General features: G+C 32.9%; 1 protein-coding gene across 1 annotated transcript in view; it reads right to left on the reverse strand.

Annotated features, from left to right (window-relative positions):
* The window catches only part of CUNH8orf34 (chromosome unknown C8orf34 homolog), a 378,334-nt gene that overhangs the window by 6,262 nt on the left and 355,056 nt on the right, over positions 1-17,016 (reverse strand). The window contains 1 exon segment of the mRNA XM_055318190.1: positions 15,318-15,411. Within this exon segment, the coding sequence (XP_055174165.1) occupies positions 15,318-15,411 (94 nt within the window).

A 17,016-nucleotide genomic window follows, 5' to 3' on the forward strand; every position in this document is an offset into this window, starting at 1 on the left:
GAAAACAAATATATGAGGAGATTCTATTTTGATAGGGGCAGTGGAGCAAGGCAAAGTGGCCAAGGATAATAGAAATAAAAGACAGAATTAACTGATCTCAAGTTTCTGAATTGAACTTTGGCATAACACTTGCTCTTGTATGGCAACTGACTTAAGTTTCCAGCCTTACACTGCTTCCCTCTGTGAAGCAGTACTACTCATACAGGGGATGGCCTATTATTCCTCCTACTTAGGAGGATTAAGAAATGAAGCATTCTTGGTGGGAGGAAATAAAAGCAAGCAAGAGAGTAGCCATAAAGTCTAGAAATTAAGATAATATTTTTGTTTACAGATTAGAACCTGCTTACTTTCTTCTTGAACGCTATCAGTACAGGTTTATTCAGTGAAAAATAGCAACACAAATCACCTGAGGCAGTGATCACAAATGCATATGTAAGGAGTGATGTAAATGCTGCATTAATGCTCTATGTTCATTGCAACTCTGACTAAATTATTATTAGGACAAAGGAACGACACACTGAACGTAGGAAATGTCATTGAACATATCATGTTTTTTTATGTAGACTAATAAACCATTTATTACATGTATTTGTCTATGTTTCTAAACACTCTGGCCTCCCTGAATAATGAGAAGATAGAGACTCAGGCTTGGCCACTTCTCAAGTGATCTTCAAAGGTCACTTAAACAATATGAATTAAATTCATTGATTCCTTCATTCGTTCAATTCATTCAGTAAATATTTATTAAGAAAATCAATGATGAATACATAAATATTTATTAAATAAATATGTGTCGAATACTTACAATGTAAAATAGGAACAAGAATAGATTTTCCCTAATAGGTTAATTTTTGGGATTAAATATGTGGAAGCAATTTATAAATTATTAAGCCTTGTGTAACTAGTAGAAAATTTCTGAAAATTATTTTAAATATTAACATGGATAATCCTTTGGGTCCTAATACGAAGGAGAAAGTCACATATAACATATGTTTAAAAATATAAAGAAAAGCCATGTTTTTGGTCTGAAGAATGTTTAATTATACTGAAGTTGATATATAGTTTTGGGATATTTAGTCAACATTTCAAAACAACTCATTTTGAAGAAATTTGGCAGCCTGCTTTGAACAGTTGTTCTATTTTTAATATCTAACTATGGGATTTAAAACATGTTTAATGTAATTACTAAATGTTATTTATTTTATTCTGTCAAAATTTTAATTTTTATGTTTACCATGTATGCCTCCCTTAATTTTCTGGATGACTTCGTCTGTAGATAACAATTTGGAACAGAGTGTAAAATTAAGTAAATCAAGTTGAAGTTTATATTAAAAGCAGATTTTCTAACCAAATGTAACACTGCTTGTTTCTTTGTATGTCATTTTTTCTTATTTTCATGCTCTATAGTGTTTTCTTTATGATACAAACTATGCTCAGTGAAATAATTCCTCTCTTGATACTATCTATACACACATTCCCCCTCTCTCCTTTTTTTTTATAAAGAGATGGAATGACATTTTTGGAGAAGAACATATGGCCTTCGATTAAGCTAGAATGTAAATTGCACTTATTGTGTATCCTTGGGAAAAGATATTTAACAGATCTGAGTTTGTAAAACCAGAATAATGTCACCTACATATGAAGTTGTCACAAGGATTTAAAGGAGATACTACATAGCACGTATCACCAAAAATTTAATAAGTGTCAGTCCTCTTCCATTTTCTCTTCTTTTGAAGATACATGCATATCTATATAAGCCTTAAAATGTCAGTTACTCATAATAGGCTTTAAGGAGAAATGGAGTGATATCATTTTAATTACTCAAATAGACTTCATAATTCTATTTTATGTTAGCCTATGTGACAATTTCCCTAATTCATTATTAAATCATATATCTATAAGAATATATGCTTTCTCAGTGAAAAGATTTATTATTCCACATTTTTTAAGTTCTGTGCTTAGAACTCTTCTTCTATCTTCATATACCCTCTTTATTCTGCCTACACAAATAGTTTCTTCAGCCACAATGCCTATCTTCAGGCGACGATTTCTTGTCAGATCCTAATAACAAATATACTCCAGGTTTATTCTACTTTTAGGAGACTACACCAGTCAATTTTTAGTCTAACTCAGAGAGTGGAAGTATAGCATCTTTTGGAGGAAATAATTTGTTTTCTGACTTTTTTTCCGTTAGCTTGAGGTAAATAAGCACTTAAGTCTGAGGTAAGATGAAAAAGGAGAGTGAAATGATAAGGTAGGTTGGGCTCAGGTACACCAATTAGTAAATATGAGATGAACTCTTTCAGCCTCAGAAAATACATAAGAACACTGCATAAGATAATCATACCACCCATGAACCCACCCAAGGAAGAAGTCACTCTTTTGGCTCCAAAGTAGGATAAAATCCGTCTCTCCTCTGCTAGTACCAAGGCATATTAGAAGCAGCAAGCTGAATGCAAAAGCCATAGCACAATTAAGAAAATCAGAAAAATGAACTGTTGCTTCATTAGCAAGTAAAAGGCAAACATTATTTGGTGGAGAATCTTGAAGGAGAGCATTCTCTTAACTCCCATGTAGTTAATGCACCTTTGATAGTTACAATCTGAGAACTGAGCAACTGTAGATGCATCTGAGTATAAGCCTTTTCTCTGCAATATATTAGCCTGAGGACCACAGGGAAGGAAGACCTTATAGTCCTCTGACTCCTAGTTTTATCCCACTCCATCATAATGTCTAAAAAAAGAAAATTAGTGTCCCAATGAGCTAATAAAATGACAATTTTGTATGCTCACAATAAAAATATGAGGCCATTAGTCAGTCACAAGTAAGGACCTAGTAAGTGTCTGGGAACAAATTCCACAAAGGAGTAAAAACACAATGTCATTAATAATAACATCAGTAAAGGTAAGTAGAAACCTAATAAGAAGCAAGAGACTAGTCCTGGTGGTTTAGAAGATAAATTGTCCTTTTTTCCCCCACAAATAGAAACCATTTTATATGAATATCTTTAGTATAAAAGTAAAAACTCAGGATATACTAATATTTAGCAAGCATATACTGTGTGTCCAGCACTATGTTTGATACAAATTAAAGCAATTAAAAAATAAATATTTTCTTAGTCTTTGTAAACTAAATGCTATTACTTGAAAATATTCTGATTTTGCCACATTTACTGAAATATATTGGAGTAAAAAATTTAACATCCAGGATTAGTTGGGTGAATTATACAGATAGAGCATCAGGGATCTACCAAAATAATAAGGTATTAATTGGTCAATATCTGGAAGAACAAGAAAATAAACAGAACAGAGCATGGAATTTGAGGATATGGTTCCTCTAAAGGTATCTACCAGTTGCAGAAGAAAGTCCTTAGAGGCTGACAACTTGCAAAAGATTCAGAGGCAGACAGGACAAAAATTGAGGATCCAGACTTACGAGGAAGATGACCCATATTAATTCCCTAGGCTTGGGGTTGCTACTCTGACGGGCCACATGATAAGAATAAGGGCAAAATAGAAACAAACCAGCCCTCTCAATAAATAAAATAAAATTTAAAATCTTCTGAACTTTTTGTTGAATTCAAATAATCTAGGATTGCTAGTACCCCAGAAACAAAGTAAAATCCTATCTGTAAGAAGATAACATCATTGTAGGTCTCAAATCATCTTTGTAATTTGTCATATACAATTTCAGCACCTAATCAAAAATAAATAGATATACATAGTGACAAGACCATGTGATAAAATAAAACAAGAGAAAATAAGAGATAATAGAAACAGACCCACAAGGAATCAGATAATAGATTTAAATATAGATTTCAAAATAAGTATGGGTAGTACGAAATGAAAGACAATATTTAGGGTTTTTGGATATAACTAGAAATTAAAAATAAATACATGAAAATGCTAAAATACATATAGTAAATGAAAGTTGAAAGTCAACATATGTGTTAAACAGCAGATTTGATAGCATTAAAGAGAGAAATGATAAACTTGAATATAGATCAGAATAAAACATCCACAATGATACATAGAAACAAATGGATGGAAAATGGAGGTAGGGTGCATTTTGCATAGTTAGAATGTCTAACATATGTTAATTGCTGGCCATGGTAATTTTAAAACATAACCCCCACATTCCTTTACATTTTTCCCATCACTTCCTACAACTATGTCCATTGCCCTTGAATCTATAATCTGTGACTGCGTAACCAACAAAATAAATTAATTAATTAAAAAAGAGACATCACTACAGAACTGGAACATATTTTTTCTAGAAGTATATTATAAATACTTTGTGAGAATGAATTTGAAAATTCAAATGAAATAAGCAAACCTCTAGAAAAATAAAGATTACCAAAACAGTCACAAGAGGAAATAGGAAATTGGAGTAGTCACATAGCCATTAGAGACATTAAATTCATAGTTAGAAATTCTTCACATGAAGAAATTTTGAGGCCCATATATAGCTCCACCATGGAATCTCTCTAATCATTTAAAAAATAATTCAATGTTACACAAACATTTCCAGAGAATCCATCAGGAAATATTCCCCAACCTATTTTATGAGGCTAGCTAATGTTGATTCCAAAACATAAGAGTAGAATTGTGATAAAGGAAAATCTTTTTTTGCCCAAATAAGCCAAAAGAATCATAAATATAGAGATAAAAATCCTAAACAACTTTTACCAATGTCCCTATCAAGTTAGGTTTATTACAAAATGCAATCCCAAATTAACGCTCAAAAACTAATCCATGAAATTAACCACACTAACATAATAAGTGAGAGAAATGTTTAAAAATTAATTAAAATGTTTGATAATTTTGACACGTATTCATGATTTTTAAACATTTCAATGGTTTCAGAATGAAAGAAAATTTTCTTAATCTAAAAAAAGTGTACACACACACACACACACAAACCTATAAACCAAATATCGAACCTTCATGGTACAAAATCGAAAGCTTTCCTTCTCAGGAATGACACCCAGTGCTTTCACTTCCTTAGAACATATATCCAGAGGAGGACTTGCTGGAGCATATGGAAGTTTTATTTTTATTTTTTAGGGGACATGAACTGTTTTCCATAATGGGTATACCAATTTACATTCCCATCAACAATGTACAGGGTTCTCTTTTTTCCCACATCTTAAGCAACATTTATCTTTTTGATAAACACTATTCTAAGAGGTGTGAGGCTATATTTCATTCATGTGGTTTGATTGCATTTCCCTGATAATTAGTGATGTTGAGCACCTTTTTATGTACCAGTTGGCCATTTGTATTTCTTCTGTGGAAAAATGTCTATTAAGTTTCTTTGTCCAAATGTTAATTGGGCTATTAGGGATTTTATGTTGTTTTGTTATTGAATTATATGTATTCCTTATATATTTTGGATATTAATCCCTTAACAGATATATGGTTTAATAAAAATTCTCAATAAAATAGGTATAAAAGGAAATTCTTCAACTCAATCATGGCCATTTATGAAACTCCCATGGGTAACAGCATAATCAATGGAGAAAAAAAATGAGTTTTTCCTCTAAGATCTGGTACAAGGCATGCCCATTCTTGCCTCTTCTATTCAAAATAGTACAGGAAATTCTAGCAAAAGCAATCAGACAAGAAAAAGAAATAAAAGGCATCCAAATCAGAACAGAAGTAAAATTATCACTGTTTGTAGATTTCATAATCCTATATATAGAAAACCCTAAAGATTCCATGCAAGTACACATGCACACACACAATCCTGTTAGAACTAATAAATAAATTCAGTAAAGTTACAGAATACAAAAGCAACATACAAAAATCAGTTGCACTTCTTAAAACAAAAAAGATCTATCTGAAAATGAAATAAAACAAAAGACAATTCCATTTACAATAGCACCAAAAGAATAAACTACTTAAGAAATTTAATGAAGAAGTTGAAAGATCTGTACACTGAAAACTATAAAACCATGCTGAAAGAAAATGTAGAAGGCATAAATAAATGGAAAGATATCCTATGCTGATGGATTTAAAGAATTAATACTGCTAAAATGTCCATACAAAGCAATATACAGACTCAATGAAATCTCTATAAAAACTCCCATGATTTTTCACAGAAATAGAAAACAATTGTAAAATTCTTATGGAACCACAGAAGACTCCTCATAGCCAAAGCAATCTTGAGAAAGAACAGAGATGGAGGCATCACACATCCTGATTTCAAATGATATTACAAAGTCATAGTAATAAATAGTACAGTACCAGTATAAAAATGGACACATAGACCAATGGAGTAGAATAGGGAGTCCAGAGATAAGCCAAAGCATATTTGGTCAACTGGTTTTTAAGAAGAGTGCTAAGAATCTACAATATACAATAGTCCTTTCACTAAATGATTTTGGGAAAACTGAGTTGCCACATGCAAAAGAATGAAATTGGATCCTTATCTCACAATATACACAAAAATCAACTCATATGTTTTAAACAGTTAAATGTGAGACTGGAAACTATAAAACTCTTAGAAGAAAACAGGGGGAAAACTCTTTGACACTGGTCTTGGCAATAATGTTTTAGACATGACAAAAGCTTGGGCAATAGAAGCAAAATAAGTAAGTGGGACTCCATCGAACTAAAAAGCCTCTGCACAGCAAAGGAAACAGCAAAATAAAAAAGGTAACCTACAGATTGGGAGACAACATTTGCAAACCATATTTCTGATAAGGGTTTTAACATAAAAAATACCTAAACATGCATACTTTGAGACTTCAGTCAAGAATTTACTCTAATATTAATTTTCAAAGATTTAAAATTATAAGCTTGAGCTACATATTTTAGTGATATTTAATTGATAGATTAACAACTACACTCAACAACAACAAAGTTTTAAAAAGCACTTCAACAATGATTTATTTCTCCTCCTATAAGTTGGGCTGTACTAATTGTCCCTGTTTGCCTTCTTTGCATAGTAAAGAAAATAACTTCTTAAAAGTTTATTTATTTATTTATTTATTTATTTATTTATTTATTTATGCCTACAATAGACTCATTTTACTTTATTTTTATTTTTTAATTTTTTTATTTCAAGTTTTTATTTAAATTCCACTTTGTTAACATACACTGTAATGTTAGTTTCAGGACTAGAATTTAGTGATACATAACTTAAAACATGCAATTCTTCTTCCAAGTGTCCTTCTTAATACCTATTATTAACCCATTTAACCCACCTCCCCCACCTCCCCTCTAGTAACCTTCAGGTTGTTCTTTATAGTTAACAGTTTGTTTTCTAGTTTGCCTCCCTCTTCCCCTGGTCCGCCACTTTCTTCCATTCTGTGACTTAGATTCCACATATAAGTGAAATCAGATGGCATTTGCCTTTCTCTGACTTATTTTGCTTAGCATAATATACTGTAGCTCCATCCACATCATTGCAAAGTAAGATTTCATTCTTTCTTATGGCTGAGTAATATTCTATTAGATGTTTAAAATGGCATGTCTTGGGTGGCTCAGTGGTTGAGAGTCTGTCTTCAACTCGGGTCGTGATCCCAGAGTCCCAGGATCAAGCCCCACATTGGGCTCCCAGTGAGTAGCCTGCCTCTCCCTCTATGTCTCTGCCTATCTGTGTCTCTCATGAATAAATCAATAAAATCTTAAAAAATAAAAGGCATGTCTTAGGGAGATGATGATCTCTGTTTGAAATAGCACTAGAGCATAGGTAGTTTAAAAACTAGTTTTCTTCTCATCAAGTTAAGAAATATGTAAAGGGCCAAGCATCTGGGCCTCCTCATCATTTGTGCAGGTGTTATCCAAAGGTATGAATATGAACGTTTTTATCAGAGTTCCTCCCTATGTAAAGATTTCTCCACTGTTTATTTTACCAATTCACATTCCTTATCCTTATAATTTGCACCCTCTGTGTTCTTTTTGTGACTTACCTTTCCAGACTTATTTTTCTCTGATTCCCTGTGTCTAGTGTTTTTCCCTAAAAGTATGAATTGCTAATTTCCTGGGCCACCAAACATAACCAATGTTCTTCCTACATTGGTGTCCTTGCCCTGTGTTATTCTTGCTCATATGCCATTTTTGTTCATCCCTGTACTTCAAAATCCTACCCATTTCTTAGTTCAAACACCACTTCTTCATTAAGATCTCTCTAATTGTATGTTCTTATTTCTTTAACATTAGATTTATCTCTTAAGAAATAGTATACCTTATGCTACAGATGCTTATGCACTTCTCTTTACTAGAGAAAAGAGATCTTAACCTTTTAAAAATTTTTTTGTATCTCCCATGCTATAGAGCCCAACACAGAGCAGTTTCTCACTAATGTGTCTTAAAATTTAAGATTCATAAACACGATTCTAAGGAGGTAATTTGGTCTACAGAACATATGGAACATATTGGAGAACCTTAACTAAAAAAAAAAAAACTAATTTGGGTCAAAAATACTCAAGTCTGTTTAATTTGTGAAAGTGAAGCAGGTCAGTGTTACAAAACAAGCCAGGGGAAATTATGCAATGGTTTGTCTGGTGTGAACATGCTGATGTTCTTACAGTAACTGAAAATATACAGAACACAATTCATGGAGAACAAATAGGTTATACTTGTAGCTAGTCAATACATTCTTTTCATTTGTGAATGATATAACCCATCTAATATAAGACTGCCTATAAGCTAAATCCATCAAGGTTAGAAATCAACTAGATTTCCCTTCATTTTATTTTCATTATTATATTTTGTAGTCTCAGGCTACACCTAGAGCAAATGGAAGAATATTCCAAGATAAACAAAAAAGTGTTTGGTAAAAGGATTTAAAACATATGCTATTCATTTATAACTTTAATTTTTTAAACCAAAAATTGGACCATGTATCTCTTATTTTCAATTTTAAAGAATTCAACTCCATTTAATATTCTAATCTGAAGAATTCTGTGTCACAAAAGAACTGTTCTGTTCTTTAAATACAGCCTTCTCTGATACTTGTTACAAAATGTTCTGGCTACTAATTACTGCATATGACAAGGAATTGTCAATAAATAAAGCAGGTAAACTTTGTATCTATTCTGATGCATGTAATTTATATATTGCAGAGCAACTTGATACATTTTTCCATTATACTCAATAATAGTTTATTTGATGACATTAAGTTTTTTATATGTTATTAAATATTACCCTTTAAATTTTTTCTAGGGAGTTAGAAATCAATTGAATCATTCATATTATCGGGGTTTTACCACAGACATGGGAGACATTTCAAAGTAAGAATGCCACATGAATAATTCAGAGGCATTGGCCTCTAAAAATTGCAAAAACTTATTTATAGTCAAATAGATCTCCACAATCACTCTTATAATGGAAAATTACAATTTGATATTAGAATGTTTCGCTTGTAACAGATAATTAACAGTAATTATTAGCTTACTTTTATATTTATTGGTTAAAGATCAATCCTTGGATATTTATGATGATAACAGATACCAAACATGCAAATGCCTAATTTATAGGATTTATTGCCTGGCATGAGCTCAGATGCCCTGAATTTTTTAGAAGTTTTAGAATTTTCTGAATACTCACAGAAGATTGAATGTGAAAGTGAGATTAAAAATCAAGATTTCTTTCAGTCTTCAAAAATTACCTAATTATCCAGAAGTTTTTGTCTTTTTTACTTTTAGAGGTCATCTTTCTAATTATTCTTGTGCTATTTTTATTATATTACTGTTATTGTTATTATTATTATTATTATTATTATTTTAATTCTTGGTTGTTTCCTATATGTGTATATCTTTTTTTCTACAAACAGATGTATTGTGTAGGATAATCCAGTTAACCTTTAAATAAGAACAAAATACTGACGTCCTGTCTCACTTCTCTCCTGAGGTACATATTTCTAGTCCCTATTTCTGAGGTCACAACCCTAATATTTAAATTTTGAGTTCCAAGTCTCAAGAAGCCCTGACACCTATCTATAATTCATTATTTACTCATTTTGGTCTTTATGTTAGCTACATTCCACTGCCCCTAACACATCCTTTTCTGTTCTTTCATTTGATAGGATGTTAGTACCTGATCTTGGGCTTAGTAAAATAATCAGCTGTGGTATAATAACACCACTCCCTCAAGCATTGCTCAAATACAAATCTTGGGAGGCAACCTGGAAAGAAGTAACCTGAGGTTAGATTAAAGAGAACAAAGGTCACACCACATCCTGAGTGGACAACAGAATCCTATAGCTGCATTTATTGTATATTTACAACTGAGAGTTTCACAAATATAATGATACGTATAAAGTCCCAAAACTTACTTTACTACAAAATTGTTTTTAGTATCTTATCAAAAAATTAGGACTTAAGAAACACATAGTATCTGGTTCTATAATCTATTATGAAGATATCATACTCTCATTCAAATGAAGAGAAAACTAGGCTGATGACATCAGGAAAAATAGAAGGAGAATGGAATGTGGGTGTAGGGATCTCCAAAAATCTGTTCCTCTTAAAAACAATGAGAACACTAGCAAAAATCACCAAAATCAAATTTTCACAACTCTAGAAATTAACCAAAGGCTTGCAATAAGCCATAGAACATTTATTAAAGAAAAGCAGCTGAATCTCAATGAGAACTGTGAGCTGTGTGGGATTTTTAACTTACCCATCTTCTGGGTTCCCCCAGATGTCTCATCTCTAGAGAATTGTCATGATTTGATCTATATAGAAGCTGTCTGCAAAATCCTCACTTGAATGTTTTTTCTTTGTCCTGGATTAGAGCTCACTCAGTTAGAAACTCAGTCTCTGGCATTTGTCAAAAACAATTAGAGGCAACAGTTCTACACAGCAGGTACCTGAGGCAGTGATACCATTGTAGCAAACAAGGGGTTTACAAAAAAAAAAAAATTAAAAAAGAAAAAAAAAAGAAAATCTAGTGGATGAGATGCCCATAAGAAGCTTTCAAAAGATCTGACATATTCCTGAGAATCTAGAAGGCCACACATGTGTGTAGTATTATGCATCTGTCCAGGAAAAGCCTAATAAGGCTCTATCTCTTGCCTCTGATTGACCTAGAAGCTCTGTGTAAGTCAGGTTGTCAAGGCTCTGCTTAGTAGCTTAGTGGTCAGCTAATGCCTGGACAGGGTATTGAGGAATGCAATGGATACCCCAGCAGAGCCTTCAAACAAAAAGTAGCAAGGGTAACAGCGACAAGAAAAAACAATAATAGACTAAAAATAATGTTTACTTTGATTATTGAAGATTCTCAAAGTTTATGAACATAATATTATATTAATAATAAGCTATACTTGTACAGCAATTGACAAAGTATATTCACACCCACCATTCTGTTTGATCTTAACTCAAATCCCAGGAATTCAGTCATGATAAAGTAGCACTTTGCCTTATTTTTTTATTCTACAGACTCATTTTTTAGGATTAATGACTAAATTTGGACTAATTTATGCCATCACACTTTGCATCTACTATTTGTCATATTTTTCTTTGCATTTTTCTTCTATTGTTGTTTTAGCTTGGTTTTTCAAGTTTTAAAGCTCCATTGTATGATTAGAGGGTGCTGGTTGGTTTGTCAGTAGCTATTTTATGATTTTGTGTCCATATATATGTTTAACCTACTGACTGGAGGGCCTGTATCTCAATTTCATTCCACATTTATACTTTCATATTTCAGTCTTCTTTCTCCATTCTCATATTTTACATCCAAATTTAACATACAGATAGGAAAAGCTGCCTAGAGAAATAAAGTCCCAAATCTAACAATACTATTGAGACAATTCTGAAAACAACCTTCTGATCAATTGGACTTTTCATTCCAGTAGTTCTTAATATTTAGAATAATCAAGGTTCACCTGAGGAGTTTATTTAAAAAAGCAGAAATCAGAGATTCTGATTCAATAGGTCTAAAGTGAAGCCCAGGAATATGAGCATCAAACAGTACCCCAGCAGATTCAAATATCTGAGATATGAGTTATTTAGTGACTTCACACTATAATCTAAGAGATTAAAAATAAATGTACCCCTCATACGAGTTTTTTAAAATTGTGATTTATACTTTTAAACAAAAGCAGAATTAAAGAAAAAAAAAAACCCGGGATGCCTGGGTGGCTCAGTGGTTGAGCTTCTGCCTTTGGCTCAGGGTGTGATCCTGGGGTCCTGGATCCAGTCCTCCATTGGGCTCCCCACAGGGAGCCTGTTTCTCCCTCTGCCTATGTCTCTGCCTCTCTTTCTGTGTCTCTCATGAATAAACAAATAAAATCTTTTTTTAAAAAATCTATTCAATTAAGGGCTCTGCTTATTTATAATAAAAGTTTTTTTAAAAGCTTCCTGTTTAATGACTCAAAACATCTTTTCCTTAAAGGTATCTTTTATAAAACTTATTTGAGCTGTCTTATTTTAAAATGATGCAATAAGAAATATGCACCACTATGAAGATCCTCACATTATTTGGAAACTTTCTGTCATGATAATTTTGTCTCAGGAGAAATGAGAAAATTCTATAAAATTACCTAGGTATAATTTATAGAAAGCTGACTCAAGAAATAGGTGTTACTGTTGGAATGATGAATCTTGTCCTTTTCCTCATTCATAAATTTCAAATATATGAGCCTCTAGACTCTAAATCATATGTTGGGTCCTCAAATATTTATGTTATCAATTTTCTTTCATGGAGAAAATCAAGAGGTAGATGGTCTGTACATATCTTGCCAGCTATTTCACATACCATATGCATTGAATACAAGCATCACTGGAGATGCTAGTGCCTCAGTGGCTCCATCTTACACTTGTCCCAGCACCTGAATGTTGGATGCTGTTCTTGAAAAGTATATTTGCCTCTCTGTGCTATGAGTTTGGCCACAATGCTAGCTGCATTCCATTTCCAGATGGCTCTTATTACTACCTAATTATTTTTAAACTCTGATTTTATTTCAAACAATTTACCATTGTCAAGGGTCACTTCCAAGTACAACATTGCTGAAATCAAATATTTTTGGTTCTAGGTCTATGGTTAGGAGAATTTAAGAATGGTCTTTTTAGAGTGATTGATAGACCATATGGCAAAAGTCATGGCTAAACTATAAATCCAATAAAATTTTAAAAGCTATGAATAGTTTTTATAATTATTCAGTCACAATTATTTATTTTATTTGTTTAAATTTCCAACTGTCTTGATAAATGAATTAGAAATAATAAAGAAATATATTCCTTCATTCATTCATTCATTATTCTGATATTTATCTTACTGTGTATGTCAATACGATAAAACAGATTCTTTCTCTCAAAGACTTTGCAGCCTAGTGAAAGAGGAAGTTGTTGCAACCTATCAAAATTTCATGAAAGTATATGTAGAAAGACAATATAATTAGATGACAAGGGTTAAAGAAAGTTTTGGGGATTTTTTATCTCCTTTGCATTATTAAGCTATTTTTTAGACTTAATACTGATTGGAGGCATTGGATTTAAGGGAAAAAGAAGTTTAAATTTGCACATGGATTAAATACACTATTTTGGTTGATTATGTTCTTGCTCTTAAGTTTTCATTATAAGTTATAGCACATTCATAGCATTAACACACTGCATCCTATAAGGATGTTGTTTACCTGGACTTGCTCAATATGGGCATCTATGTGTTGATTCTAATAGAGCAGAATTATATATATTGTCTTTATATAATATGCATACACAGTATCTAGAAGGGGTTTTTATTTATTTTTATTTTTTTAAATTTTATTTATTTATTAATGAGAGACAGAGAGAGGGAGAGAGAGAGAGAGAGAGAAAGGCACAGACACAGGCAGAGGGAGAAGCAGGCTCCATTCCATTCAGGGAGCCTGATGTGGGACTTGATCCCGGGTCTCTCCAGGACCACACCCTGGAATGAAGGTGGCGCCAAGCCACTGAGCCACCGAGGCTGCCCTAGAAGGATTTTTTAAAATGCAATATTTATGAAGGCCTCAAAAGAATTTGGTGAAAATGATTAAATGCAAAGTGTAGAATGAGATTTTATGTATATTTAAATGTGTGGAGGGTAGGAAGGAAGTGTAAGTGTGTTTGCATTTGTTTTCATAAAAGTTTTGGGCCACTATCAGTTCTTTCTTTTTTTTTTTTCTATCAGTTCTTTCTTACGAGGGATTCTCTTCTTTGTATCCCCTGCTGTTCTTTTCCTAGATCATTCTACTCAGAATCCCTTGTGCTGAAGATCTTCAAAGTAGTATCTTTATTTTTGTACTTGCTTAAAAGTACAGCACACTTTCTAAGTCTTTATCAGCTGTTGTCTGAAGAAGGTGTTGTTTCCCTCCAAGTCTATAAAATGTCACCATGGTACCTTGATTCTGGAGTGTGACAGCCAAGTGGCACTTCAGCTCTATGCCTCCTCTGACCTGAGCATTCTGCTTTCCCTCTCCTGGCTGTACTCCTTCTGACCACATAAGCCTACAGCTCTGGAAATGGGAGAAGAATATTTCAAAATGCCTTTTAACCTGGAAGAGTAATTTCCAAGATCCCCCTAGGTACAGAAGCATAATGTTAGCTCTGTAACATAGTAGGTATTTCTGGTAGCTATGGCTTAGGGGAATTATTCATTAATCACTTCACACCAATTATCATGAGAGCTACATTACCATTTACAATTTTTATTTCTCTCTGCAGGCCACTATTGATTTAAAAAAGTAAATTTTGATATGTTATTTTTTTTTAATGATGTTATTTCTATATAGTCCAGACTCCAACCTGTCATCTGGATTGCTGAGCTCATATATCTGACTATGTTAGTAAACCCCTGGGAAGCATGCACTGAGTCATGCCAAAGTAGAGTAATCCATCCATCGTTATGATTATAATCTGGAGATTTAAATCAAGAGCTATATATTCTATTCATCTTAAATACTACGATAATATTAATTTGTTTTGTGAACTTACAACAGTTTCTATATATATCCACTTATTCATCTAACCAATAATGATATTTCACATATGATGATGAGATGATCCTCAGATACTTAAAAAGTTTCTAATAATCCTAAGTTATCACTGATACAATTCCACAATATTTATAGAAGATTCACATTCCAAATGGAGACTCCGTGTTGGTCTTCAGGAAGAATCATTCCTTCTTTTGAGATGTTACCTACTCTTCTTCGCAAAGTCGGTTTGTAGCCTCTGCACCACAATGAAAACATCTCTGAATCAAGATTTAACCTGAAGTGGAACATACCTTCGCCCTAAACGAACCTGAATTTTTTGCAGACGTTTAATGTTATGAAAGGGAAATACCTTCGTTGTGGATTTCCTTTGGCTAAAAGCAATTTGTCAGTAAACAGCAATGTCTACTCACGTTTATCTTGTTCTGCTTCTACTCCTTCACTTTCTGTATCACTTGGCAAGATCCATGGCTGGTGAACTACTTGCAATTGCTTTAAAGATTCATCCTGCCAAAGGAAAAGTTCATTATGGATTAAAGTCTAGGTGGATACCATAAATACCAATATGGGTGAACACTTTAGTCTCTATGAATCACATGTTCAAAAAAAAAGATAAGAATTTCCTCACAACAGAGTTCTACATTTAAATTCATTTTCATGCCAAAGTCATGCCATAAACTCTGAACTCACTTTTTTGCATTCCCCTTTTAATAAGATTTAATGTCTTAATAGGAAGAAATATCTAGACTCTGTTCCTTCCTGAATTAATATTCTTATGGAAATCTTGGCAAGCATACTTAGAAATTTAACAATGAAATATTCAACATAAAAATGTACAAAATGTGCCTGTTTGAAATCAAAGTTTCAAACTCCTTTTAATGAGAATAAAGATTAGTAGGATTTAGAGAACATTCTCAGCTTTACCTTTCAGTAGTACTTATTTCACTGCCTTCTTCCTCTTCTCACTTCCTTATTTTTGTTAATATATTTCTCATACTTCTTGCTCTATGTTTTCTATTATTGCCCTAAAGCAGACCCTCCCACCATGACTAGCCATCTATGATGTTTTCTAGGGTCAAGTTCCTTCCTACTTCTCCCCACCAGTTTCCTGCCGGAGTGGGGTTTTGAAGACGCCATACAATGTACTCATTATCTTTTCACAATCCTTCAATGGCTTCAAAATTCTTCGGATAAAATCTAAACTCAAGGCCCCTCATGATCCATACTTGTCTACCCCGATATACCACCACTTCCATCTCCATCCCACCTCAACTACCACTGCCACTCCAGCTATAGTTTAACTGGTGGCGCTTCAATTTGGTCATTCTGTCTGATATGCCAAGATGTTTTCACATGTTATACTTCCTGCCTACATTTATTTATCTGTCTCACACATTAACACTTCTCCCAAGGCTCAGATGTCATCTCTACTGAAAGGCTTTCTCAGGGAAGACGGAACTACTTCTCTATTCCTTTACTGTACCAACATAACAATTACTGCATGATAATTATCCTTTCGTATTCTCGTGTTTCAGAAATAATGTGAAAAGTCTCCAAGGGCATGGATAACTTTTGTCACTTCTAAATTTCAAACTTACTGACCCATGATTTATAAGAATCTTTTCAAACATATTTGAAATTTTCAAACAAAATCAGTATGACCTGTCAATTTATTCTTTTGACTTTTCAAATTTATCATCACCTTCCCCCTCTTTCAAAATCTTTTTCTCCAACTTGAAGTGTTTTGTCTATTTTGTTCAGACAAATATTGACAAGATAATAATAAGGGCCCAGAATTCCTGATTTCTAATAAAGATGGTATCACCAAGTATTCAATGTCCAATTTGCTTAAAACAATTCCTGTATGAGAGAAACATCCTTTCTGATTTTCCTTGATTGTGATAGTTACCTCAGGAGATGTTCATTCTCAATCTAGAGTTTCAAAAAGCCACAATTTTTCTGGAGTTTGGGAGGGGGACAAGGGATTGAATAGGTGAATCAGAGGAGATATTTTAGGGAAGTGAAAGTATTCTGATATTATAATGGTAAATATAAGACACAAGTATTTGTCACTTTTAACTTACTATATATACAAAAGGCTACATATAGAAA

Source organism: Nyctereutes procyonoides, unplaced genomic scaffold, assembly GCF_905146905.1.
Source record: "Nyctereutes procyonoides isolate TBG_1078 unplaced genomic scaffold, NYPRO_anot_genome, whole genome shotgun sequence".
Classification (NCBI taxonomy): Eukaryota; Metazoa; Chordata; class Mammalia; order Carnivora; family Canidae; genus Nyctereutes; species Nyctereutes procyonoides.